Source organism: Colletotrichum tamarilloi, assembly GCF_030869305.1.
Source record: "Colletotrichum tamarilloi strain Tom-12 chromosome Unknown Scaffold_107.1, whole genome shotgun sequence".
Lineage (NCBI taxonomy): Eukaryota > Fungi > Ascomycota > Sordariomycetes > Glomerellales > Glomerellaceae > Colletotrichum > Colletotrichum tamarilloi.
In genome coordinates, this window is record NW_026849490.1 from 1 (window position 1) to 26,223 (window position 26,223).

Below are 26,223 nucleotides of genomic sequence, written 5' to 3' on the forward strand. Positions count from 1 at the left end.
TCCTCGAGAGCCTGACGAAGCTGATCTTCGGTATATTGAGGCATTATATATAGAAGAAGACATGTGCAAAAGATGAGCCCATTTGGACGCGAATTGAAAATGTTGTGATAAAAGGAGGTTGGGGGTGGGCATTGGGTTGTGGTGGATTTTCGCGTTTTTGTGGGTGCCAGAAACAGGGGGGTGCCAGGAAGTGGGTATGTTGACTTAAACCACAGTGCTTGCCTTGGCCAGGAAGCGGGGGGTCATCGAAAAATTGGCTGCTTGGCTACCATAAAACACCTTCATCCCAAGAAAACCTTGTCTTTTGTCTCGATCCGTTCTACAACTTGTCTTTCACTACCTTGAAGAGCTACCATGGGAGATCATGGCAGCTCTCCAACATGCCTATCAGCAGAGCCTCATGGTCCAGCTGAAGGGAGCCACGGAACCATTCGAGACCACACTGCTCACTATTTTGGTTGCATCGAGATCGCTGATCGAGTCAACTATCTGAGCCGAGAGAAAAACTCGGATCTCTGGGATCACGAGATTCAAATCGAGGCTGAGAGGCTGCAGCAACGAAAGCCTACCATCAGTGAGGACGAACGGCTAAAGACTGCGAAAGAAAAGGTTGAAGCTAGAATCAAGAGTCTCGCTGTGAGCATTGAAGCGCAATACAAGCGAACGGACATCCTTCGGAAAGCACTCTCGGAGGTGAGATGTCCCCAATGCAAAGATGAACCTCCAAACAAGGACGTAGAGGACCCGGCGAATCAACACCCTCAGTGCGACCTGGTTCATCTTGTATCTCACAGTCACGAGGAATGGAAGAATTCGGACAGTTACAAGAAGGGTATCGAGATCATCCAAGACTGGAAACGATACAAAACATCATCGGCACAGAGTAGCGATGTTGAGGACGAGCATGTCACAAATAGTCCGAGTTTATTAAGCAATGGCCAGCTCAGATTGGCACCTGAGAGGGAAGAGGCTCGCAAGATCATCCGGGACGGTCATACCGATGTCGATTATGCCTTTGAAGAAGATGAAGACACACCCTCGTACGAGCTGGAACGAGATATGAACGGGTACCTCATCCAGTGGAAGATTTTGAAACCTGGAGAGTCACTCAAAAAGCTCGACTCGCACACGCCAATCAACATCTCCCCAACGTCGGTCAATTTCACCCTTCCCTCACAGCTCCCATCTCTTCCCCCTTCTCCTCGGCGAGCTCCTCGACCTCGGGCAGCTAGAGCGCCGAGTGAAGCTACAGTTCAATTCGAAGCTACAGACCACAAGCCAAAGGAACGTCCGACCGGGCCCAGTCGCTTGCGCTCTGGGACACTGCAATCCGCCTCCTATCTCGAGCCTTACACAGAACAGGAGAGATATCTGGAGCCGTTGACCGAGAACCTCACCGATTACCGTTTCAAAGGGAATTTTCCTGATCAGAGACTGACGTTGCAAAACCTTCTCGACCCAGCACCGGAAAGGCCAGAGCCTCAGGACGTAATCCTATCTCGAGATCGACCAAACAAGGATGGAAGAGTGCGGTACTTCCATATACCGCATAACAACATGCAGGTGAGAGAGATCATCGCGTTCAAACGAGAGCTTCATTCTAATGTGATTTGATAGTGGCTTGAGGTATTTCGCGATCCAAGCTCCCCATTTAGCTCACTGGGCTCATTCCGTTGCAGGAAGCCATCGCACGTTACTTCAACGAGGAGTGTCCACTGTCCGACGGAATTTACCGAAACCCGTTGAAAACGCACAGCCGTATGATCTTACGTCCTGAATATTGGAGAGGTCAACAGCATGGTGGCAGGCGCACATTGGTACATGCTAGACATATGCGTGCTATTTGCGAGCGTATCTCGTCGAGTAAGCCACTTAATTTCGCAATCTAAGATTGTCTCATCTCGTTAAAAAGGGTTTAGACTTATACTGATGGTTTGAAATAGGGATCTGGGAGGTGGAAGACAACCCTGATAACCTTGTGCTATTTGTGAGTTGCGTGCTTGTGAAGTCGAGAAATGTTCAATGTAGCATCTGTTTTCTGAAGTTCCGAACTAATCGACGTCACATTCTGATAGATGCCCTACTTACACTGGGAGGAAGATCGTAAGCGTGACAAGATGGCTAAAATAATTGACAAGGAGTCAGACAGAAATCGAGAAGAACATAAGACGCAGCGCAATAAAGCCCGGGAACAGAGAGTAAGGGAACGTACTTACAAGCCAACCACTACCAACGACAAGCAAGTACGAAACTTGCTCGAGCCCGATCTTTGCCGTATTAGGCACCACGATAAAGTTTCTCCAATACATAAGAGAAGCATCCTCAAAGCTTGGGAGAAGAATGCACGCGGAAAACCTAACGTCAAGCACGAGATGGTCGACGTTGCTAGTGGATTAGCAACGGGCGGGCTTGTTGAACATGAATACGGCAGTGATGGCCACAACCTATGGTCTGTTCCCAAGCTGAAGTGCTCCGACCATGGCAGGTTGCAGATTGAGAACAAGCTAGGTCAATTTCTTTTGGACTCCGCTAGACTGTATGAGGCAATGTCCATGTATAGAGATCAATGCCTGGTTGAGAAGTACCTTCACCACGATCCACCTCTACATCCTCGGCGCACCCTCGACCAGTCTTACTACTGGACTCTGAAGACAACAAAAGCAAGAGACAGAGACCAAGTTGTTTATCGCGGTACAACCATGGATGAGAGGAACATCCATAGATTTCGAGAACGCCGTGAAGATCCTGCACAGTCTTGTAAAGACAAGAAACCGTTTTGGCGCTCCGATGCTCCCTCAACCGCCGAGCAGAGCACTAACTGTGATGTTTCGGACTCATCTGAAAGCAACTTTGGCCGTTACAAATGGGATGGTCACTGGACGAAGACCGACGAGGACGGCTGCGATCACTGCAGGGACGAGATACGTAAGGTGTCCAGGATCGTCATGGTCGACCAGCTGTGGATGTGGATCTTGGACAAGCGGACGATCATCACCAGTTTCCCAAAAAGATATGGCGCAAACAAGTCAGATCCCTCGGGGGTACACAAGTCGATACGCACCCGTATCAAGCACGCTCGCAAGAACCAGATTCGATCTGTCTTCGATGTGGCACTCATCATTCTCGATGAGTGCTCGAACACGTTCTTCAACAGAACAAAAACACCAGTGAGTACTGCAATAACCTCTATTACTTCTTGCAGAGTCCGCTAAAAATTGCTTAGGATCGACACCCGCAGGTTATGGACATATTCGCAGTGTTGGTATATACATAAGCAGGTCAGACCTTTTGGTCGTAACTAGGTTAATAGGTTAGTATAGGTCTATTACGTATATATAGGAGGGGAAGATTATAAGCAGGGCCCGCGATCCCTCTATAAGTATAAGTAAATAAAAGGGTTTATTTATATAGGCCTAGACTACTTACTTACTACCCTTACTTAATTACTTAATAAGGCCCCTTTTTTATTTTATAATTTAATATTAATAATTTTTTACTTTTATAATAAAAAAGATAGAATAGGGGTAGGGTCCCCCGCTAGTAAGAACTAATAATAGAATCTATTATTAATCCTCTATTTAGAAATACTTAAAGCTATATATTAAAATTTTAATATAACTTCTACTATAATTATTCGTATAAAAATTTTATTATCCCCTTTTTTTAATTACTTTTTAATTCTTTAATATATATAATTTATATACCTAAACTCTTTAAAAATCGTCGAATTTAATATAATTAAAAAAAAGCTTTTTATTAGTTTAATTACGCCCTAAATATATATATTTCTCTTTAAACCGAAGCCCAAGAGGTATATACGTTTATTAAATAACTTACTACTTATAATATACTACTAATTTAATTACGTATTACTTACCCTTCTATTTTAATTATAATAATTCTTTTACTAACGAATTACTTGAGGGACTTATTTAGTATACTCTTTATAAACCTATTAACTAAATTATTATTATTATTAATTTAATAAATTTTATAGAGCTCGTAACGTTTATATAATTATTAAAATATTATAATATCTATTATAAAGTACTTTTCCTTTATAATACTTAGCTTAACGAAGTATTTATATAATAAATATAAATTTATATAAACTATAATAGGGATCTTTAGAACGTTAAGTTATTTAGTAATAAGGTCTAGGGTAGTTAAAATAGTATAAATAACGTTAATACTTATAACTATTCTATAAATTTCTAATATTAATATGCTCTAAGTAATCTTTTTACTTTTTATAAAGCTATAGTAAATAATATTATTATTAATTATAAAGCTCTTATTAATCTATTCTTTATTTATAAAAATAATAATATAACCTAGTTATAAAATATAATTAGTATTGTTTATAAATAACCTATTTATAAAAATAAAGAGTTTAGTTATAATTAAATTTAATAGTACGAATATAAGCCCTTGCTTTAAGTAATCTATTTACTATTTAATATAATAGTTTAGTATAGTATAGTTAATAAATAACGGATTTACTTAGTATTAAATAGTAAACGACGTATTAAAAACTATTTTTAATTAATAAATTAATATAATATAAATACCTTGCGCTTGCTACTTAACGAACTATTATTTAGTATTTAATACCGAGGAATTAACTTATTTAAACTTTTTTTTTTAGTTTTTCTATTTAAGTATTATATTAATACTTTTTAATAAAATAATTCTATTATTAAAAATAAGTAGCTCGTTAGTTAATAATTATTATTTTAGTTTAGTTAGTAACTTAGCGTACTTAAGCTTAGTTTCTTCTTTTTAATTAAAAATCTTATTTAATAATTTAATTATATTATTAGTTTATATTTTAATAATACTAAATAATCCGCTTTCTCTTATTAAGATTAATAAGTATAAGTCGAACGTAAATATTATTATCTAGAGTATTTTTAAATAATACTTATTATATATTACTTATTAATAAGTACTAGATTTTATAAGACCGTATAATAACTATATAACGTATAGAATAGTACCCTTAGGGTATAAGTAATAGATCCGAGCTAATAATTAAGTAAAAACCTTATAATAAAAAAGTTAGCTCGATTATATATATACTTAAGTAATATTTTATAACTAGATAACGTACCCTTCTTAGATTAGGGTTAGGGCTAGGGTAAGGATTAAATATTAATTAGTTTTTTAAATTATTAATAATTACGTAAGGATCTCCTTTTTCCCTTTGTTATTATACTTTTATATAACTAAGTAAGACTTTTTAATAGGGTTAAGTCCTAGGTTCTTAATTTTATTAATAAATCGAAATTTAAATATCCTTATATCCCTATATTTAGGGTTAAGTTAGATAAATTTAATTATACCTCTCTTAATTAGTTTTAAAAGCTCTTTACTAATAGATTTTATAAAAAGTACTTTTAATATAATAATAATACTTTTATTACGGAGTTTAGTAGCTAGTTTAAAATTTACTTCTTTTTTAAATATAAAGTAAGTAATAATTATAAAAGTATTATTATAGCTACGCCGTATTAATATTTTTTTAATCCTCCTTTTCTATAATAAAAGGTTATTATTAATTATTATAACGATTTTATTAAGGACTTCGTTAATAATAGCGCTATTATTAGTTAGTTAGTTAACTATAGGAATTAGTAAGCGGTTAATATACTTTATTACCGTAGCTAGTAGCTCGGGGTTAACCTCTTCTAAGTATTAGAGTTTAATTATAGTAGCCCGGAAGCTTATTAGGCCGTAAAGTAATTTTACTATATATATAATACTACTTATTAAAACGAGCTTAAATAAGCCTTTTTATCCCTTATTTTCTTACTAAACTTTAATATTTAATTATAGTAGTAAATTAATAATATAAGAAATATTTAGTTTATTTTAAGTAATTAGTACCTCGCTTATTTACTTATTTATTATAGCTAGCTAGTCGTAGTAAGTATATTAATAAAAATTAAGGCTACGAATACTAAGTAAATAGTATTATAATTATAAGTAGCTTCTTTAAAGCTATGTTTATAAGTTATAAGGTAAATAAGGCTTCGGTAATTAATTATAATCTTATTAAAAAGGGTTTTTTAATAAAAATAGCTAAAAGTAATCGTAAGATTTAATACTAAGTTAATTACTAAAAAAGCTATAAAAATCTATTCTTAAGCCCGGCTTAAACTTATATTATATATAAATCTCGTTCTTAAATATATCCTTTATCCTTTAAGTTATCCCTAATTATTTTAATTTAAAATAATCGTTCGGCCCCTAAGTCGTATTAGATTATTCTAATCTAGAATAATCCTTATTTTATTAATATATAATTTATTTATAGTTCTTTTGTTTTATAAGGAGTAGCCGTATTCTTATTTTATTTATATATATAGTATACTTAACTACCGTAGCTAGTAAACTAGCCTCTAGGTTAGTTATATATATTAAGTCGTAATATTAGCTTCTCTTTTTAAAGATCTAGTCCCGTAGACCTATAAATAAGTAGTTATAGCCTAAGTTAGAGTCCGTTAAGTTTATTTCCGTAATATTTTAATACTATATTAAGTCGTATTTAAAAATCCGATCTTTATAAAAGTCGTAATAATAAGATTAAGTATAATTATAAAGCCCTTAGTATTCTTATTAAATATAAAAGTTACAATACGATATTATATTCTCTTTATTTTTAATATAACTAAGTATATAAAATAGATTTATCGAATTCTAAGTATTATAATAAGTATGCTACTTAGGGTTTATTAAATTATAATAGTAGTAATATAATAAACGCTTATAAGTTTCTTTTTTTTTATTCTTTTTATAAGATATTAATTTATTATAATAAATTATTATTTTAGGGAGTAAAAAAAGATAGAAGTTAAAGAATAGGAGGCTAAAGAGGCTCTAGAGGTCCTATAAACTTAACTTATAACTATTCTTAGTCATTTATTTTATTTAAAAAAGTAGAAGCGATTTTTTAAAGAGCGTAGTTCGGATCTTATTTATTATAAAATATAATTAGTTAAAAAGTAAGAGGCTAAGGAGAAATTTTTAAAAATATAAAAAATGCGTATTATAGAGGATTTAGCTATTTAGGGTGCTCTAAATAAGACTAATTAGTCTTTTTTTAGTATTAAATTTATAAATTTAAGGTTTTTAATTACGAGCGAGCTTTTTAAGGCTTAGTTATTTTTTTATAATCGTTAAGAAGTTATTAAACGTTTTAAAAGTTATTATATAGTTCCTATATATTCTCTTTATATCCGTAGTTTTTTTATTTAATTAGGAATTCTCGTATTTTATTCCTAATTCTATAGTTAATAATTCGTTCGACTTCGTACTTTAGTTAGTTTAATTTAACGATAATATAATTTTTTATATATAAACCTTTTAGTATAGGCTCGAGTAATAAAATATAGAAAACGGAATAGTATTATATTATATTTAGTAATCTTAATTCGTAATTAATTAATAAGACTTTTTTAATAATTTCGAAAAGTCTAAGCTTTTTATAATTTAACTTATTACTTAGTCATTTTATTTTAATATTATAATAAAAGAGATAGGTACTATCCCCCTTTTTTAAAAATAGTTTTTTAATTTTTAATTTATTTATATTCTTTTTTATATATTATTATATAAACTCGAGGTTTAGTAAAGCTTACTTATAGATCTTTTTAAGTTTATTTACGTTTATTAGAGCTTTTATAGCTTATAGTCCTTATTATACTTCTTTATATATTATTAATTAAAATTTATAATTAAAGTAGAACGGAGATTTTTTTATACTTTTACTAATTATATTATTATATATAAACTAGGCTATTAATAAAAGTACTACTTAATTATCTTAGTTATAGTTTATATAATAACGAAAGTATATTTTAAAAATCTAGTTAATCCTTTCTATCTATTTATTAGTTTATAAATAAAATAATATTAATAGTTTATAATTTATACTAAGTTACGAAATTAGAAATTTTTAAAACTTCGAAATAAACAGCTTATCTTTATTAAAAATAATTTCTTTTAATAAGCCGTAGTTCAAAAATATAACTTTAGTAAATATATATACTAAGTCTTTTATAATACTTAATTCTTTATAAGGAATAAAATATACGAACTTAATAAGTTAGTTAACTATAACTAAGATATTATTATATTATACTTTAATAAATAGTTCCCTAAACTTCGGTAGTTTAATAATAAAGTTCTATATAATTAAATACTATACTTTTATTAGTAATTATAATAATTATAGCTCGTTATAAAGCTTATATAAGCTATTTTTACTTTTTTTATAAGTTATATAGTTTTTAATTACTTTTATAATTTTAATACGTATAATAAATTTATTATAATACTAGCGAATCCGTTTCTACGTTTTAATAACTCCTTAGTAACTATATATTAGTATATTATAAATTTTTATAATAAGTTTAAAAGTTATTTTTTTAATCGGGCTAGTATTAATCTTTTTAACTATTATAAAAAGCTTCGTAATTAGTATAAGGCTACTATCTTTTTTTTATTTAAAAATAACTTATATCTTTTTAGGGACTATAACCTCGTAGTTAGGTCTTTTACTAAGAGCGTCTATTTTACTATTTTTTAAACCTTTTTAATAAATAATTCGGAAGTTATATTTAAATAAGAATTCGCTCTATGACTTATTATTTATTTAGATTTTTATTTATTATAAAGTTTATAAAGTTCTTATAATTTATATAAACTATAACTTCGTACTTAGTTCTAAATAATTATAGTCTTTATTCTTAAAATACTTCGATAATTACTATTAGTTCCTTATTATAAATTTATTAATTTAATTTTATTTTATAAAATACTTTAAAATAGAAGTAATATAAATAAAGCTTTTTTATTTATCTTATTATTTTAGAACTACTCTTATAATAAAGTTTAAAACATCGGTTTTAATTTTAAAAAGTTTTTAGGGGTCCGGGATTATAATAATTAGTTTAAAAACGATTATATTCTTAACTTTAATAAATATTTCTTCGTACTTAAAGTCCTAAATAAATAAATTATCCTTTTATATTAAATTATTAAAAAGTCTAACCATATTAATATAATCCTTAAAAAATCGTTAATAAAAGTTAATAAATCCTAAGAATCCTTATACGTCCTTAATATTTTATAATATAGGCTAGTCCCTAACTATTTCTATTTTTAATATTTATATATAAATTTATTTTAATATAATAATATATTTAAAGAAGTTTACTTTTTATATATAAAACTTATACTTAGAGGGTTTAGCGTATAGTTTAATATTTTAAAGCTTTTAAAATATTATATAAATATACTTTTTATATATTTCGAAATTAGGGGAGAAGATAAGGATATTATTAATATAAATAATAATAAAAATATTAACGTACTCTTAGAGTATATAATTAATTATTATTTAAAAAGTTATTAAAGTATTAATAAGTCCGAAGGGTATAATAAAGTATTTAAAAAGTTTTTTATAAGTTTAAAATACTATTTTTTATTTATTTCCTTTTTTAATTCGAATTTAGTTAAATACTTTTTTAAAATCTATAATAGTAAACTAGTTAGCTCTATAAAATAAATCTCTAAGCTTAGTAATAAGTAGTAAGGGATAGTAATTCTTCTTTATAATTTTATTAAGTCTCTTATAATTAATAATAAGTTTTAATTTTCTACCCTTTTTTAATATAAAGAATAAAAAGAATCTTATAAGAGAATTTAATAATTAAATATATCCCTTCTTAAACTTCTTATTAATATATTTATTAAAGTATTTTTATTCTTTTTAATTTATTAAGTATATTAAGTAGAACTTAGGTTATACTCCTTTTTTAAGTTCGATTTCTATATCTTAATTATTATATTTTAATAATCCTATTTTTTTAAGTTTTATACATAATTTCGTATATATTTAATACTCTTTAGGTATAATTTAAAATCGTTATAATTTTTAATTATTAATACTATATATAAACTTTTTAGAGCTTTTTACTGTTTTAATAAAAGCTATATATTATATTTATTTTCGTTTTTTAAAAGTTATTAAAAATCTGTTTAAACCCTTTTTTTTTTTAAGTCGTTTAGTAACTAAATTTTCTTAAAAAACCTAGCTAGTAATCTAATTTATTTATAAGTTATACTTTTATAACTACGAGATTCTTAAAATAACGTTAATATTTTTAATCTCTATAATATTATACTATAGTTATTCTAGCTAATTATTAATATATATTAAGAGGTATACGGTTTCTTAATTAATATATCCGTAATTATAATTAACTCGTTCTCTTTTTACTATTTATAATTAATATAAATTATCTTTTTATACCTATAATAAGTTAAGTTTATTTACTATTTTTAATAAAATATAAGTTTTTTATATACCACTATTAATAATAATATTTAGTCCTCGTCTATAAATATCGAGGTTAATTTATAAATATACGTCGTTATGTTATTTAGTTATATATAAGAACTTTTTTTTTATTTTTACTTTTTATTATTCTTTTGTAATTAGCTTTTTTAGTTTTTTATTATTTATTTTTTTAAATAGTTCCTCTATTTATATTTCTTTTAGCGTTCCTTTTATACTTTAGCCTTTTTAATATAATAAATTTAGTATTAGTTATATTTATAGTTTTCTTATTTTATATACTTATTATTAAAGTATTTTATAAAAAAGCTAGGGTCTAAGCTAAATATTACTTTATTATTATTATTAAAGCTTAGTAATATTTAACTAAGTAGTTAGTTTTTTATATAAATATTTTTAATAAGTTTATTATTATATTTTTATAAGTAAAAGTAACTATTTTATTTATATACGAAGTACTAAAAGTATTTATTATTTAAGTACTCTACTTAAAATAACTCTTTATAAAAAGGGTCTTTAGGGTTAAGTAGAGAGTAATCTTTATTTATATAAGGGGTTATTATAACCTTTTTACGTTCTTTAGTTCTATAGAACTAAATAGTTTAGTTATTTTTAAATAAATAAATATATTTATACCGTAATTCGTTATTATCCTTTTTAAAATTAGTATTATTAACGCTAAGTAATACTTTATAATTAATCTCTATTTAAGTATATTATTAGGTAATGTTACGAAGTTTATCCGAATTATAAAATAATTTTATTTTATTAAAATAAAAAGAACTAGTTCTTATTTTAATATTTTTTTTTTTAAAAGTTAAAGTTAATTTTTTTTTTTTTATAACTCTAAAATTAAGAGCTAGTTTTTTAATTACTTTAATCTTATTTTTATATAAGAGTTTTTTAAGCTATTCTTTAACTTTATAAATAAATTTTTTATTAGTATTTACCTATTGTATTATATAAATAGACTTAGTTAGGATTTTATTTAAATTAAGCTCTTTTTTAAGTTTAATAAATTATTCTTAGTTTATATAGTTTTATTATATTATATAAACGAGGCTACTTATAATTTTTTTAATATTAAGTCCTCTTTTTTTAAATTTAAGGAGTTACTCTTTTATACTAGCTAAGAGTTTTTATTTAATTTGTTTTTTAAAAAAGTAAAGTATATCTTTTATAATAAGGTCTATCTTAGCCTTTTTTTTTATATTTTTATAAATCTAAGAAAGTATAGTAACGTATTTAATATTATTTTCTTTAAAAATATAGGGTTAATAAGTAAGTATTTTTATTTTTTTTACTACTATTACTAGGGTTTTAATAAAAAGTAGTATAATATCGTATTCTAATTATCCGTCGTTTTTAAATTATTTTAAATACTATCCTATTTATTCCTTACTATTTTAGTAAATAAGATAGTTATTGTTATAATAAGCTATTTATAAGAATTATTTATAAAAGACTTCCTTATTTATAATATTAGCTCGTTTTTTTAAAACCGGTTAGTATTAAATATACTTAAGTTATTAGTAATCTCTAGCTATATATCCTAGCTTATCGTAGTTATAGTATTTAAAGTTTCTTTTTTATTATAATTTTTCGTATTTAATAATACTAAAATTTATAAACCCTCCGTACTATTTATAAATAGTATTTTATTAATTATTATTCTAGTTATTACGGGGTCGTTAGTTTATTTAAAAACTATATTAGGGTTATTATTAGTATTTATATCCCGAGTTAAGTTCTTATTTACGTTCCTTTTTTTTTTTTTTTTTATAAAGTTAGTTATTAAGCTTAATAATAAGCTTATTATATTAAAAGAAGTTATTAAGTTTATTAAGTTAGATTAGTTCGTCTTTAACTTCGTCCTTTAATTCTTAATAAAATATAAATATTTTAATATCGTTTATAAAGTCTAGCTAAATACTAAAATATTTAAACTTAGTAAAGTATTCTTTTATTAACTTAGTTTATTATAATTACGTAAGGTTATATTTAGCTTATTATTTTTTTATTAAGATTTTAAAATAAGGATCTAAAAGCTTTTTTAAACTTATTAAAGCTATAATAAATATTACGTACTTTAGTAAAGTATTCGTCGAACGTTTCTTTATTAAAATATTCCTCTTAAATTAGTTTAAACTATTTAAAAGCTCGTTCTTTAAAAAAGCTAGTAGCGTATATAACTTTCTTAATTTTATTAATAAAATCCCTATAATAGAAGTTTTAATAGTTCTTAACTTAAATTAAAAATCCCTTAAGGGTTCTTAGGGTACCGTTATAAATAATTAGCGTATTAAGCTTAAGTTTTTATTATCCTTTTTAAAAAGGAGTAATAATAATATTAGTAGCTCCCTAAAGCGTATTAACTTATTAAGTTAAGTATTTAGCCTCCTTAATTTTAATCTTTAAATAGCTTATAGTTTCGTTAAGTATAGCTTATATTTAAGTAATATTTTTATTATTTTTTTTAAAGCGTTTTTATATAATAATATAGATTTTTAAGGTAAAATCGAGTTCTTTTTTAAAATTTTTAGTATTCTTTATTTTTTTATTTAAGTTTTTAAAAAGGGTAGGTCCCTTACCCTTAAGGCTAGTTAAGGAGGTAAATAAAGTTATTTTAGAAAATATCGTTCGTACTATTTAGTTAATCTTTATAAAATAAACTTATTAAATAAGAGTAATTAAAGTATTATAGTTAGCTAGTTATAATAAATATATTAATAAAAATTAAGGCTACGAATACTAAATAAATAGTATTATAATTATAAATAGCTTTTTTAAAATTATATTTATAAATTATAAAATAAATAAGGCTTTAGTAATTAATCGTAATTTTATTAAAAGAGGTTTTTTAATAAAAATAGCTAAAAATAATCGTAAGATTTAATACTAAGTTAATTATTAAAAAAATTATAAAAGTTTATTTTTAAACCTAGCTTAAACTTATACTATATATAAATCTCGTTTTTAAATATATCCTTTATTTTTTAAGTTATCCTTAATTATTCTAATTTAAAATAATCGTTCGGCCCTTAAGTTATATTAAATTATTCTAATCTAAAATAATCCTTATTTTATTAGTACGTAACTTATTTATAGTTTTTTTATTCTATGAGGAATAGCTATATCCCTATTTTATTTATATATATAGTATACTTAGTTACCGCGGCTAGTAGGCTAGCCTCTAGGTTAGTTATATATATTAAGTCGTAATATCTAATCTCGGAGCTTTTATTAAATTAAAAAAATATAGATTTATTAATAATATAAAATAGATCCTTACTACTACTACTATTAAAATCTTTTTTTTTTTTTAGTATTTTAAAATACTTTACTATTTATAAAAGAATATTATTATTAACGTATTTATAATTCTAAAGGTCTTGTTATTATTAAGTATTAATACGCTAGCGATTATTAAATTAATTTCTTAATAGTTAATCTCCTCTTATTTATTATTAATTTAAAATAGTACTTAGCTATAATATATTTAAAATAGATTTTTTTATAAGTAGCTTAATTAGAGAGAAGTTAGTAATTATAATAAAGCTAATAAAGATAATATTAATAACAAAAACGAGGTTAATAGTAGTAATAAAATAGTTAATTTTTTTATAATAGTAGTTTTAATAAAAGAGATTATACGTAATAAAGCGTGCTCTTAATAGCCCGTAATTAGTTAATTAGTTATTAATTAGTAATAATAAAAAAGAGTTAAAGTAGTATAAACTAGGCCGCTTATTATTAATTAAATAGATAAAATTAAGTTAATAAGTTAAAATAGTTAGTAAAGTAGGTCGAGGCTATCTCTTTTATAATTATATCCTTACTAACTTATAATAAAAATATATATATAATTTAATTACTAATTAATATTAATATATATATAAATAAGTTAAACTTTTTGGTCGTAACTAGGTTAATAAGTTAATATAGGTTTATTATGTGTATATAAGAGGGGAAGATTATGGGTAGGGCCCGCGATCCCTCTGTAGGTGTAAGTAGGTAGAAGGGTCCGTCTGCACGGGCCCAGACTGCCTACTTACTACCCCTACCTAACTACTTAATAAGGCCCCTTTTCTGCCTCGTAATCCAACACGCAGAGTCCATCGGCACTCTGGTAGGCTTACTTACTGGCTGCAACCACGTCAACTAGAACTAACTAGTATATAGCAAAACAAACAAACAGTCTCTTTCCAGCATTTATGGCACTGGACTGAGCAAGCCTCCAAGGTTTACCACTCCAAGTCAGCCTTTGAGGACACATCCCATCTCCACGTTCCGCTTCTCAACATCAACCCTGAGGGCAAGCTGCAGCGAGAAATAAAAGACATTATCGATGAACTAGGCATCATGATACATGTCAATGGGAAACAAAGGGAAGTCATCAAGCGGTTCGTAAAGCACGTTGAAAATATCTACGACCCGAGTGGTAAATGGCGGGACGAGACACTCAGCCCGGATGGCAATCGGGACTACTTTCGTTCCCGGTCAATGTCGCGAAGCGGCGAAGACATCACGTCTACGGAAGAGGCTAGGAAACAAGAGGAACGCGAGAAGGATGAGTTTACTTGGTTCCGCAAACAAGCATACGATCTCATATCAGATGTGGACGACCGGATGAACGAGCTCGAAAGCCTGCGCAAAAGCGCTGAGACTACCTCGCAAGGCGTGGGTTCTTCTTTCAATATCTAGGTTTACACACACGCTAACCGAGAATATCCAGATCAAAGACCTTCTTGACCTGAAACAGCAGCAGGCTAGCATTCTACAGGCATGGCAGTCAGTCAGGCAAGCAGACGAAAGCGTTCGCCAAGGAAGATCCGTCATGATCTTTACGATTGTTACCATCATATTTGTACGTTAAGCTTCTTGCTTTCGTTCATTGCCCTCTCATTTCTCCATTTCCCCTTTCTGCATTGCGATTTTGGAAGCTAACATTGATGCGAAGCTACCGCTATCGTTCATGTCGAGTGTGTTCGGCATGAACAATAGAGACATTGGCGACACCAACATGTCTTTTGGAGACCAGGCGAGTTGGATGTGTAAGCAATCGAAATCCCAGCCATTGCTGTCAACTTCTCGCAGTGCACTGACAGACATCTCTAGTCCCAATATCCGCAAGCGTTATTTTTATCTCCATTATCTTCGCCTTTTGGACTTACCCGCGCACAATTTTCTGGTCTGCATACAAGCTGTCAGAAACATGGATTCTTGTCACTTTCGGCTTCTATGCACTCTAACTCAAGATTGGAGAGTGGAAGAAAGACTGAACAACGAGCGATAAGATGCTGAAAAGACTTGAAAAGAAGGTGGAGGGCATGAGGAGCCAAGTCAAAGATCAACGTCGCGCCGAGCGCGAGAGGGCAGATGCCGAAGTATTGAAAAAGGCGGAGGAGACGGACGGCGGCCCAACAAAGTCTGAGTATTGCTTGCCGGAAAAGGCAGGTGATATTTGAGCCTTCTCTGTATTGCTATAGAAAGCCTAGAATCACTTAATTTCCAATAATATTCACTTGCTTTTCGTGACGTTTACCGAGCGTGGTATCCGGGGGCTCCAGAGATGACTTGCGATTACACGACCTCGACATGCTATAATGCATTTCCGTGTCAAGTCGCATGTGACGAAGCATTAGCAATGGTGTCACATTTTATAAGCCAATTTCATCTTGGGGACCGGGCTCTTGCGTACGAAAGCAAACTTGAAAACACCACGCATTGGAACAGCACGATATGTTGCGACGAAATCTGCAATGACGATCGATAATTTGCTGCTCTTCCCAAATTTGTATCACACAGAAATTTGAGGTCTTCGATGGCGCCTCGATTTTGGCCCCGAGGAGTGAAAGTGCCACGCTTCTGAGAACCCCCGTAAGATGCATGCCGCACCAGGGCAATATGCCTCCCCGACGCCCTCAATCCCTGAATCACGGTCACCTCGACGTATCACGGCATTCATCACTATATACACACCGATAGACTGGGACATGTGGTTTTGGCAGAAGGACCGTTGGTGCGTTAAGCTCGCCAGAGGAGACAGTAGAGATGGAGCCGTTGATGGAAGCGGCAATGGCGGTGGTGGTCGTTCCATCAATGGTATGAGAACATTTGTGGCATTAAGAAAGCTTTCAAAGGCATCCGCGCCTCGAGGTCGAAACGTACGACCACTCAAAGAAAAAGTGCGGCAGCAGCTATTGGTTCAGGAAAGTAGAATTTCTCTGATAGGGTCGCTTCAAACTACCTGAGGGGCAGATGTATTGGCCAACGCCGCAAGCTGCATAAGAACACAGGCTCAGTACTGCAGCCTGATTGTTCAACCCCCTCAATATTTGCCAAGTTCACCCAGACATCTCCATTCCCGGAACCCCTCCTTAGTCCTGGTGCAGGAACCCTCAACGGGGCGACTTAATTATGGAGGCTGCTGGCCTAGCTTCAAGTATCCTGACTTTCATCGACATTTGTTACAAGGTAGCCAAAAGAACTTACGAAATTTACGAATCCGCGACGGGTGCCACAGCCGAAAACATACACGTAGGCAATGTCATCATCGACCTCGAAAAGGCTGCAGCCGAGTTGAGTCCAGCCTCCAGAGGACATGATGCGGAGTTGGCAAAGTTGTCAGAGCAGTGCCGAACCTTGTCAGACGATCTCTTGAAGCTTCTTGCAGGGCTAGAGAGGCGCGAGAAAAGGTTGTTCCAGAGTTTCAAGGCCGCGATTGCCGGTGCGCGCAAACAGAAAGAGGTCGCTTCGATTGAGAAAAGACTGGATCAGTACCGTCAACAGATTATTCTTCACTTGACACTCAATATTTAGTGAGTTAGCTCAGGAACCCAGCTAGAAAGATGCATGACTGACCATTTTGCAGCCGAGACCAATCGCCCATCAAGGCTCAACTCGAGCGGATACGAGACGATAGCAGTCGACTTGAAAACGAGCACGCTGCAAAGTTGGATGCACTACACAATCAACTCTCCGAACTACTAGAGCGTATGAGAACTACTAGCTCGAGACAGTTTTGGGATCAGCAAGTTTCAAACGATCGTGACTTCATAAAGACACTCTCGCCTCCTGTCAACGAACTTGACCAAGACGAATTTTTCGGAAAAGCCTCCCACAAGATACATGCAGCCAACGAACCATCTACACACAACATTCAGTACCATGCGATTGTGGGCAATGATCTCAGAGATCTCGCAAGACTTCTCCATGACTTCAAATTGTGTGCCAGCACTCTCGAGGCAGAAAATAAGACACTTGATAGTTTGTACTTCGACGCGATATTTCAAAGAGAGAACAGCGTCTCCGATGCTGTATCAAACACTTTTGCTTGGATAGTCGATGGTTTCCCGCCATCCACCACTTTAGATTCAACCGACACAAACGGCTCAAATTCTCCGAGAGAGTCTCGACGATCTTCCTTTTCCTCCTCGCCCAAATCAGAAGAGGAAGAGCTAGTAGATCACCATCGCATAGCTTTGGAGAAGCAGCTACTTGAAGAGACTCAAAATCGGGAGGCTATGTCTCAGAGCCTTCATTCCTTCTTGGCAGATGAAGGAGAGGTTTTCTTCGTCTGCGGGAAAGCGGGCAGTGGAAAGTCAACGCTCATGAAATTCCTTAGCCATCACTCCAGCGTAAGAGAAACGCTGGTGGATTGCGCCAGCAAACGAAAGCTTGTGATCGTCAACACATTCTTCTGGAGCTCTGGCGATCCTCTTCAGAAGTCTCTTGAGGGATTCTACCGCGCTGTTCTCTTTCATACTTTAAGGCAGTGCCCTGAACTACTTGAAACGGTCATTCCAACTCTTACTGGGATAGGCTTCTCCCCTCTTTCAGCAGCCATATCACTCTCAGAGTTAGAGGCGGCCTTCAGTCGTTTGCAGTCATTAGAGAACGCCGCTAGCTATCTCTTCTGTTACTTCATTGATGGGCTAGACGAATATGAGGGAGATCCTCTTGATCAAAAACATCTTGCAGAGATGCTAAGAAAATGGTCACGGAAAGATAATGTCAAGATAATATGCTCAGCCCGGCCATCGACCGTTACCCTCGACATCTTTGGCGCCAGCAAGACATTCTTTGAGCTTCATAAGTTGACCAAAGCCGACATACACGCCTTTGCCGAGGATCAAATTAAAAAGTATCTGAGCGAGCCTACCTTCGAAAAAGGTCAAGCGGTATGTCTGGGTATGGTTCAAAAAATTGTGGAACGCGCCGACGGTGTGTTTCTCTGGGCAAGCCTCGTCGTCAGGGCTTTGTTGAATGCGGCTCTAGAACACGAAGACGAGTTTTCTATCCAAAAGAGGCTGGAAGAGTGTCCCAAAAGTCTCAATCAACTTTTTCATCAGATGCTTGACAGCATTGATCCATCTCCATCTGTGAGATTGCGGTCGACGATTCTCTTGCAGCTGTTAGCAAGCGAGCCCAGAATCCGTCTCAACGCCCTCGCGCTCTCGTGGCTGAACGAATCTCGTACTTTGCGATCGCTAATGGGTCTACCCAGGCGCTCAAATCATGACAAGTACACCGAGACTCGGATTGAAACAGAGCACAGGAAGGCACGAAGCCAGTTGCACACCTTGACAAGGGGCTTGGTTGAGATGGAGGCAAGTGAACATTTGGCATACCTCACAAGTACCAAACACGGCTGTGGGTCCTACTACCAAACCTACTTTTGCTTTTTCCATCGGACCGTCAGAGACTTTCTTGCGGAAGAATGGTTGCCAAGCCTAGTCCAACGGCCGCTCATAACAGCCGAGCAAGAGGCAGCAGTAAAGGCTGAGCTTCTGATAGCAGAGATTAGACATTGTCCTGAACCGCATCTCCATTTGTCGGAACATGCTTACCCTGGTTGTTACTTCAAGATGTTAGACTTTTTTGACTCTTTTCGATTCTCTCCAATTCAGCGTCTAGACTTTTTTACTGTACTGGTTCAGGAATTGGCTGTTGTTGTCTGCGGTAATCAACAACACTCCCCACCTTTCTTATCACAAAACATTCTGATTCCCAAGTCTAAGCAACAAGAGAAAATGGGTCCAACAGTATGGGAACCCTTTTCGTTTCTGCACTTCGCTGCGACTTATGGCATGGCTCAGTACGTCAAGACAACTGTGGCGAGTATGGACAATCCGACTATTGTTGATACATCTAATGTCAACCTTCTGATCACGGCCGCGTACTCGTCTGTTCCAGCCTTGGTAGATTTCTTGCTTCAAGAGGGCTGGCATCCGAATGAGCTTGTCACGGCTTGTGGTCTGAAATCGTCTCTGAAGGGCGAAAGATGCTTTGTATCTGTTTGGGAGGCCTTCTTGTACCGTGTCGCATGTCTTCTGAGCGCCTTTTGCGCTGACGAGTCTCGAACTCCTGTTTGGAAAGTCAGGAACAGAGAGAGTATGGAGCACTTGAACGATACGTTTTCAATGGTCGAAAGCTTTCTTCAGTCTGGGGCAGATGCCGAAGTGGAGATTCTTGTTTGCAATAGCACCACTTATTCGGAACAAGATGAAGAAGCCGAGACACTGACTAGGCCAGCTTATAGGGTGTCTTTTTCCCAGATTGTTCAGTTAGCTCAACCGAAAAATGCGGTGGCACTCCAAACCCTATTAGTGAAGCCGAAGCGGAATGTTCTCGGCAGAATATTGGGTCGTACGACAATGCGGAACCCTAAAAGTCGAATCGAACTCGCAAAATACCCTATGGCTACTATGGAATATTTAATGAAAGAGAAGTGGAAAGCAAAAGGGCTTGTTTCTCTAGCGGCGAATCGTGTTTACCTCGGATTTGCGTGTATTGTTTTCATAGCTAATTTTCATTGAATACATCTTCTTTTCGAGAGACTATATATAAGTAGTAATTAAGGATGTTTCCTCCATGAAATCGGGACTGCTAATGCAGGCAGCACTTGCGCTCGTCAATCATATTCCTGCGACAAATTTGAATTCATCGTTCTCCAAGGAGATTCATGGTCTTGTATTACTTTGCTATATGTAGTGTAAACAGACATTTGGAAGAAAGGCTATCTGAAGACATTCCTGCTTTATTTCGATCTCATCCACACAATACCTGTACGCTCAACTAGAAGACTTGGCCCTTGGTTTGTTGCACCTTCGCAACATTGACATTCTTCCACAAAAACACACAAGCCAGCGCCAAAGGCATGAAAGCCGCACCGCAAATAACCATATGCCGCTGAACATCTCCATAAGCATGTACAATACCAGCGCGAGCGGGAGTTCCCCAAGCATACGAAAGCTGCACCTTGATGTCTCCGTAAATCGTAGCAGCATCAGCCTTGTTGTCCTCGGGAAGGTACTTGAGCAAGAAGTCGAGGAACTCATTCGTCCAGATGGCACCCGAGATGGCGCGGCCGATGGACCGACCGACCGAGGTGGCCAGGCCGATGAGGGCCAGCATCACGCTGACTTCGTTGTGCCTGACCACGGACATGACGGCGAGCTGCTCGCAGATGATGATTGTACCGGCGGATACGGCCTTGAGGATCTGGCACATGATGATGTAGCCGATGTAGGTGTCGGGGGTGCGGAAGTGGATGAGGAGGCCGGTGGAGAGGCAGGCGACGGGGATTGCGGCGCAGGCGATCCACTTGTAGTGGTTGGTCTGACGGATGAGACTAGGAATGTGGGTTAGCATTGGAGCTCATCGGGAGAAGGTGTGGCATGGCTTACAGTCCTACGATGGGTCCCCAAGTGCAGGAAGCAATCGTGTAGATGTTGCCGATGAAACCAGCCTGGCTAATGCTCTGGCGGTGCACGACCTGGAGGTACGATGAGAAGAAAGAATCCCATGAGCTAGTTAAGAACGTTAGCGATCGTCTCCGTGGACTGATTTGAGAGATATTGTGTTAATTACCTGAAACTCAACCCGATGACACCAGCCACGGCGGCCGATCCTAGGATAGTCCGGTCTTTGAGGTTGACCCATGGAACAAGAGGTGTAGTTGCGTATTTCTTCTCCCAGAAACCAAAGGCAACGAGACAGAAGATTCCAAGGATAATCATGGCAATGATGTGGCCGGCAGCCCACTTCTTGGCTGTGTATGAGACCAAGCTGAACGGCAGCAGGAATAGGGAGAAGCCGAACATGATGAGGAACATGCCGACGACTGAATGTTGTTAATGTACATGCTAATGTGCCGGCGTCCATGGAGTTGCCTCGAACTTACCATCAAACTCTGTGCAGTAGAAGAAGAATGACTCCTTCAGAGACCGGCCGCTCTGCTTCAACTCCGGTCCTTGGCCTAGCTTGTACGCCTTCCTGAGGTTCCACCACAACATAATCGTAATCATGGAACCAAAGGCGGGGAAGATGATAGCAAAAGAGCCAAACGCCCATCGGAAGCTGCTATGGTCGTTGAACAGCTGCGCAACGATAGGTCCGGCGAATGCATTGGCAATGTACGCGGTCGAGTTGAGCGTGTAGATAATCATTCGGTTCCGGATAGACGTGGTGTCGGAGATGAGAACAGTGTGGATGTAGCCAATACCACCACTTCCAACAGCCCAAAAGACCTAGTTCGATAGTGTAAGTAACAACTTGGGGTAGACAAGAAATCAGAGGACGAACCTGTGCAGCGGCGTAGGTCTCCACGTTGCGGCAGACAGCCATCAAGATCAGACCGAAGCAGCAGAGGAGATGAGCCAGCATGTAGCCTTCCATGCGACCAAAGATGTTGAGGATCTTGGCGAGGGGCAACTGCGAGACACCGCTAGCCAGGCCTGAGACGATACCGGTGGTGGCGGTAAGGCCGTGACGGCGGAACGATGAAGTAACGTAGGGTCCGAGGTTGCTGTTCATCTGCTGTTGCATTGAATGTGTGTAAGACGTCACCCAGATCCTAGGAAGAGCATCTGCGTCAGTCCGGGGATCATTCAAGTCCTGCTGTCTTGGATCACACTTACAAGATGTAGGTAAAGATGAGGGCTCTCCAGGTCCAAGCCGTGGTGATAGCCTGGATCTTCTTGACACCATTCTGGGTCTCCTCCTTCTCGCTCTCGACATCATTGTCAGAGCTGATCTCCGTCGTGGTCTTGCCTGGTGTCTTTTCGTCGAGGCTCTGAGTCTGGCTCTCGGCTGCGGCCTGCTGGACGAAAGGGGAGCTCATAATGGGCAACTCTTGTCACGGGACGCCTGATTTGAATTGAGATGCGGGTATGTCTTGAGACGGAAGAAACAAAGTCTCAACAGTGGAAATGTCAAGAAGGGCCCCCGGGTTATGTAGTCGACTTATCATGCAGAACAAAGTACAAAGTACAAAGTAGGAAACGATTTTCCATTGACAAGAAGCTTAACTCGAAAGGACGAGCAGAAATGTTACGTAAATCCACTCTACCAAACCACGGTTACCACATGCAGCGGAACTGGCAGGCCGAACGAGACCAACTTTTCAAGGGTCCTTTTCCGTTCAACATGACTGTCAGGCACGGCAAAATTCCGGCATCGGACGAGATCGTACGGCACAGCGAGTGCAAAAACTTCACATTGACCGTGGCCGGACGTGTTGGTGTCCCCGAGTTTGCACGAACTCGATCCACACATCACGACTTGGCACTGGGCAGCATCTTTTTGTTGGCTGATGGTTGGCTAACCGGGCGAATATCTCGCCGCGAATGGGTGTCCTAAAGCGGTAGCTACGAGCCTGCTTCTCTAGATGTGGTTCCGCCAAGTGGGACACAAGACGTCGTATTAAAGACTTTTTGCGCTGCCATCTGCACTAGAAGCGACATCGCGTAGCCTTGACTCTTAGAGCGGTTCCCGCGCTGGCCAACGAACGGGCGGGATGTTGGATCCTCTGAAGGTCGTATCGCGCCGGCTTGGCGCGCGTGCAGTTGGACGGTTGGCAACGGATCAGATAAAAAAAAACTTTGATGCTTGGCCCGCATGCAAGAGCGGATCTGATAAGATGAAAACGGGTCGCCATCGGGGGCATCCCGGGATCTGGGTGGCCCCAAGTTCTGACCGAGGGCATCCTTGGGATCCATTCTTGAAAGGCTCATGGGGCGACAATGTGACATTTCCTGCAACGTTGTTCTGCGGTTGGCTTCATCATCTATTGGTCATGGAAGTAAGCTTATACCTGGGTGGGTTCACGTGAAATGTTCGAAAGTGCTGAGAAGTTGACTGAGTAGGCCATGCAGCCTGGCACCACCTTGGGTCTCGTCGTGATGCCACAAAATATTTTGCAGTGCGTTTTACCATGGTTTAGAGGAAGAAACATCTCTTTCAGGCTGATCCTTTCCGATGTACTCATTTGATGCGCTGCCTCCATTGCGCTAGATAGGTCTTTGTGGATATTCCATAGCTCAAGATCCAAGCACTTAGGACCCCTCGATGTTAGGATGGGGCAGAACAGCATCGACTCCACTTACTCCGTGGACTGATAGGCAGCGATAGCGTAAGGCAAGGTTATGGGCAGACCGTTCCATATGATGCTTCGTCTTTTCGGAATTGTATTCCAAGTGTTCCCAAACTCGGCCGAGTTGAATCTAGACCCCATACCTCTTTGGATAGATATAGTAGGTTGGTTTATCGCCACAACACTTCAGATACCATGGGAGTTGAAGGAAGGATTTCCGTGGAGCTGGTCCTCGAGGCTACAGCGTCGGAATCCCAATCCCGGACACAGTCTCTTTGAGTCGTGTCTGTTTGTCGCGTCCACCCACTAGTCGCATTATCTGTTGCGGGAGTGGAATCATTCAATTATGTTGATGGGTGCCTTTCACTCTTCTCATCATGACTCTGTCGGCAAAACTTCACCATACTAAGTATGAATGAGGCCAAGCGTCACACAAGCTCTGGGTAACTCCGAGCACATCAGACTGCAAAGACATCAAAAATTCAACATCTGAGCCCAGCCATCAATTTTTACCTGGTATCCTAGACTTGGCCTTGCAAATAAATGTCTTGCCGATGACCACCGCGGAGGCTTCAAATGGCTTGAAGGATCGTTGACCAAGAGACTTGTGTGATGGTGGTCGCAACAAAGTTCGCTTTGCCGATGGATGCGCTAAGCCACTTTTGGGACCCTGAAAATCCCAGGCAACGACAAGTGGAGCCCCTTTTTGTCACTTTCAACCTTCGTCTTACCTCTCACCCATCTCCGACTGCCTCAAGCTCGACAGTCAAGGTCAGAGGCCAAGGTAAGCGAGCGAGCGAATCTCTGTTGAAAAAGAACATATCAATTCTGACAATCGGCCAGAAACCTTGGTGCGAATTGAGCTGAGGCGCCGAGCCTGCCGTTGGACCCCAGCACCCATCAGGACATACGGAGTACCCCCGCGTAGATCCTCCCACCATCACAGTACCCATCCGGTAAACCATGGCCAACATTTTCCGCCAAGCCATCTCATGGCTCTACACCACCCTCGCCGTCTCCATCCTCGGATCATGGACCCTCCTCATCCTCGGTGGCGTCGGCCTCACAGCTGTAGACTCGAACCCAGGCCTCCTCCAGCTCATCGCCTTCCCCTCTCTCCTCACCTTCCTCGTCGCAAAGCTCATCGTCGCCGCCTCGCCCTCGACAGCACTCCAGCAAACACCAACAAACCCCCGGAATGCCATCGTCGCGACTCCTGCCGGCGGCAACCTGGCAACCTGGCTCGCAACAGCAGACTACGGCTCCCCCCACGGCGCCCTCGTCCTCTTCCTCTTCTCCGTAACCTGGCTCCTGCAGCTCGCGCGCGTAGTCTTCGCCCTCTTTCTCGTCGTGCTGATGGGTGCCTTCTTCGTCTTTGCGTCCTCGCTCGACGCAGCCGATAAAGAAGACAAAGAAGCCGGCGGCGAGGGTCTCTTCTCCGACGACGACGGCGCGCGCAAGAACTTCACCACCGCGCTCGCCGAGTTTGAGGAGAAGGCGGGGATCGGACTGGGCGATTACCTCGTTGACAATCCCTGGGTCGTGTTCCAGGTGCTTGTGGCGCTTTGGGGCATGATGAATCTGTTGCTCATGTATCTTTCCGTGTACGCTTTTGGGGCGTTGAAGAAGGTGTTGACGACGCCGCTTGAGGCTTGGGCGAGGAGTGGTCAGGAGGTGGCGGCGCCTGCTACTGTGGCTGGGGGGACTCCGGCGGCGGCGGCAGTGGCAGCGGCGGCGGAGACGAGGACCCCGGTTGTCATTGTTGAGAAGGAGAGGGTGGTTGTGCCGGCTGAGGCGCAACGTGGGAATTGAGTATCGGCGGAGGCAAGAGAAAGGGGTGACAGTCAGATGAGTAAGGAAGAGAGGCAAACGGACGGCCAGACCATATCTGGATCTGTGGCCTCCCGTTGCCAAGCCGGAGCGTTGAAGAAGCTCGGGCCGGGACTGGGGGCATGGGGACATCGGACTCAGCTCCGGGTGGATCTCTCCGGCGCCTGCCCGCTCAAGTTCCTCCGCCTCCGGGGAGGCAAACGGGACAAGACAGGGAAGGAAGCAAACCACATGTACCTGCCAGGCTACCACCAATGGAATACGATGGAATTCTTCACCCCGTGACCCCCGAACAGACCCGCGTCCGTCCAAGAGCTGCCTGCCCTCTGCTCTCAGTATCTCTCAATCAACCAAGGCAACCGTGGTGCAGTGGTTTAGCATTCCAGCCTCCCATTCCGGGAACCAGCTGGGGACCTGGGTTCGAACCCCGGCGGTTGCAATTATTCCTTTTTGAATTGCCGTGTCAATTTTATTTTAGTACCTCGACTTCCTCCTTTTGCTCCGGGACCGCAGGACCGTCCGTACCTGTCTACTATTATCATAACGATCCCCGTCTAAGTTAGCATTCACGGGCATTAAGAAAGAAATAAGATGAGAATAAAAAAAAGAGTTCGCCACCGGTGTGGCTACATCTCTGGCGCTCATGCTG

General features: G+C 37.0%; 7 protein-coding genes across 7 annotated transcripts; 4 read left to right on the top strand and 3 right to left on the bottom strand.

Annotated features, from left to right (window-relative positions):
- Positions 1–354: 354 nt before the first annotated feature.
- On the top strand, positions 355–3,274 carry CTAM01_13863 (uncharacterized protein; the record flags this gene model as incomplete). The annotated part of the gene is made up of 5 exons (XM_060529865.1): positions 355–1,605; positions 1,656–1,863; positions 1,944–1,987; positions 2,076–3,167; positions 3,224–3,274. 5 exons carry the CDS (start codon positions 355–357, stop codon positions 3,272–3,274), a joined length of 2,646 nt encoding a protein of 881 aa, XP_060375524.1.
- A 4,686-nt stretch (positions 3,275–7,960) lies between these two features.
- Positions 7,961–8,110, bottom strand: CTAM01_13864 (uncharacterized protein; the record flags this gene model as incomplete). Its single annotated transcript, XM_060529866.1, has 1 exon — positions 7,961–8,110. A coding segment is annotated over one exon (150 nt), but the record flags the coding sequence as incomplete, so codon positions are not given.
- Positions 8,111–9,553: 1,443 nt separating this feature from the next.
- Positions 9,554–9,712, bottom strand: CTAM01_13865 (uncharacterized protein; the record flags this gene model as incomplete). The annotated part of the gene is made up of 1 exon (XM_060529867.1): positions 9,554–9,712. A coding segment is annotated over one exon (159 nt), but the record flags the coding sequence as incomplete, so codon positions are not given.
- Positions 9,713–15,389: 5,677 nt separating this feature from the next.
- Positions 15,390–15,618, top strand: CTAM01_13866 (uncharacterized protein; the record flags this gene model as incomplete). Its single annotated transcript, XM_060529868.1, has 2 exons — positions 15,390–15,420; positions 15,485–15,618. The coding sequence occupies 2 exons, from the start codon at positions 15,390–15,392 to the stop codon at positions 15,616–15,618; spliced, it is 165 nt and encodes a 54-aa protein (XP_060375527.1).
- Positions 15,619–16,786: 1,168 nt separating this feature from the next.
- On the top strand, positions 16,787–20,039 carry CTAM01_13867 (uncharacterized protein; the record flags this gene model as incomplete). The annotated part of the gene is made up of 4 exons (XM_060529869.1): positions 16,787–17,187; positions 17,241–18,549; positions 19,309–19,842; positions 19,911–20,039. The coding sequence occupies 4 exons, from the start codon at positions 16,787–16,789 to the stop codon at positions 20,037–20,039; spliced, it is 2,373 nt and encodes a 790-aa protein (XP_060375528.1).
- A 407-nt stretch (positions 20,040–20,446) lies between these two features.
- Positions 20,447–22,493, bottom strand: CTAM01_13868 (siderophore iron transporter mirB; the record flags this gene model as incomplete). Its single annotated transcript, XM_060529870.1, has 6 exons — positions 20,447–21,002; positions 21,058–21,180; positions 21,242–21,494; positions 21,555–21,900; positions 21,956–22,226; positions 22,291–22,493. 6 exons carry the CDS (start codon positions 22,491–22,493, stop codon positions 20,447–20,449), a joined length of 1,752 nt encoding a protein of 583 aa, XP_060375529.1.
- A 2,214-nt stretch (positions 22,494–24,707) lies between these two features.
- On the top strand, positions 24,708–25,556 carry CTAM01_13869 (uncharacterized protein; the record flags this gene model as incomplete). Its single annotated transcript, XM_060529871.1, has 1 exon — positions 24,708–25,556. One exon carries the CDS (start codon positions 24,708–24,710, stop codon positions 25,554–25,556), a length of 849 nt encoding a protein of 282 aa, XP_060375530.1.
- Between the last annotated feature and the right edge of the window lie 667 nt (positions 25,557–26,223).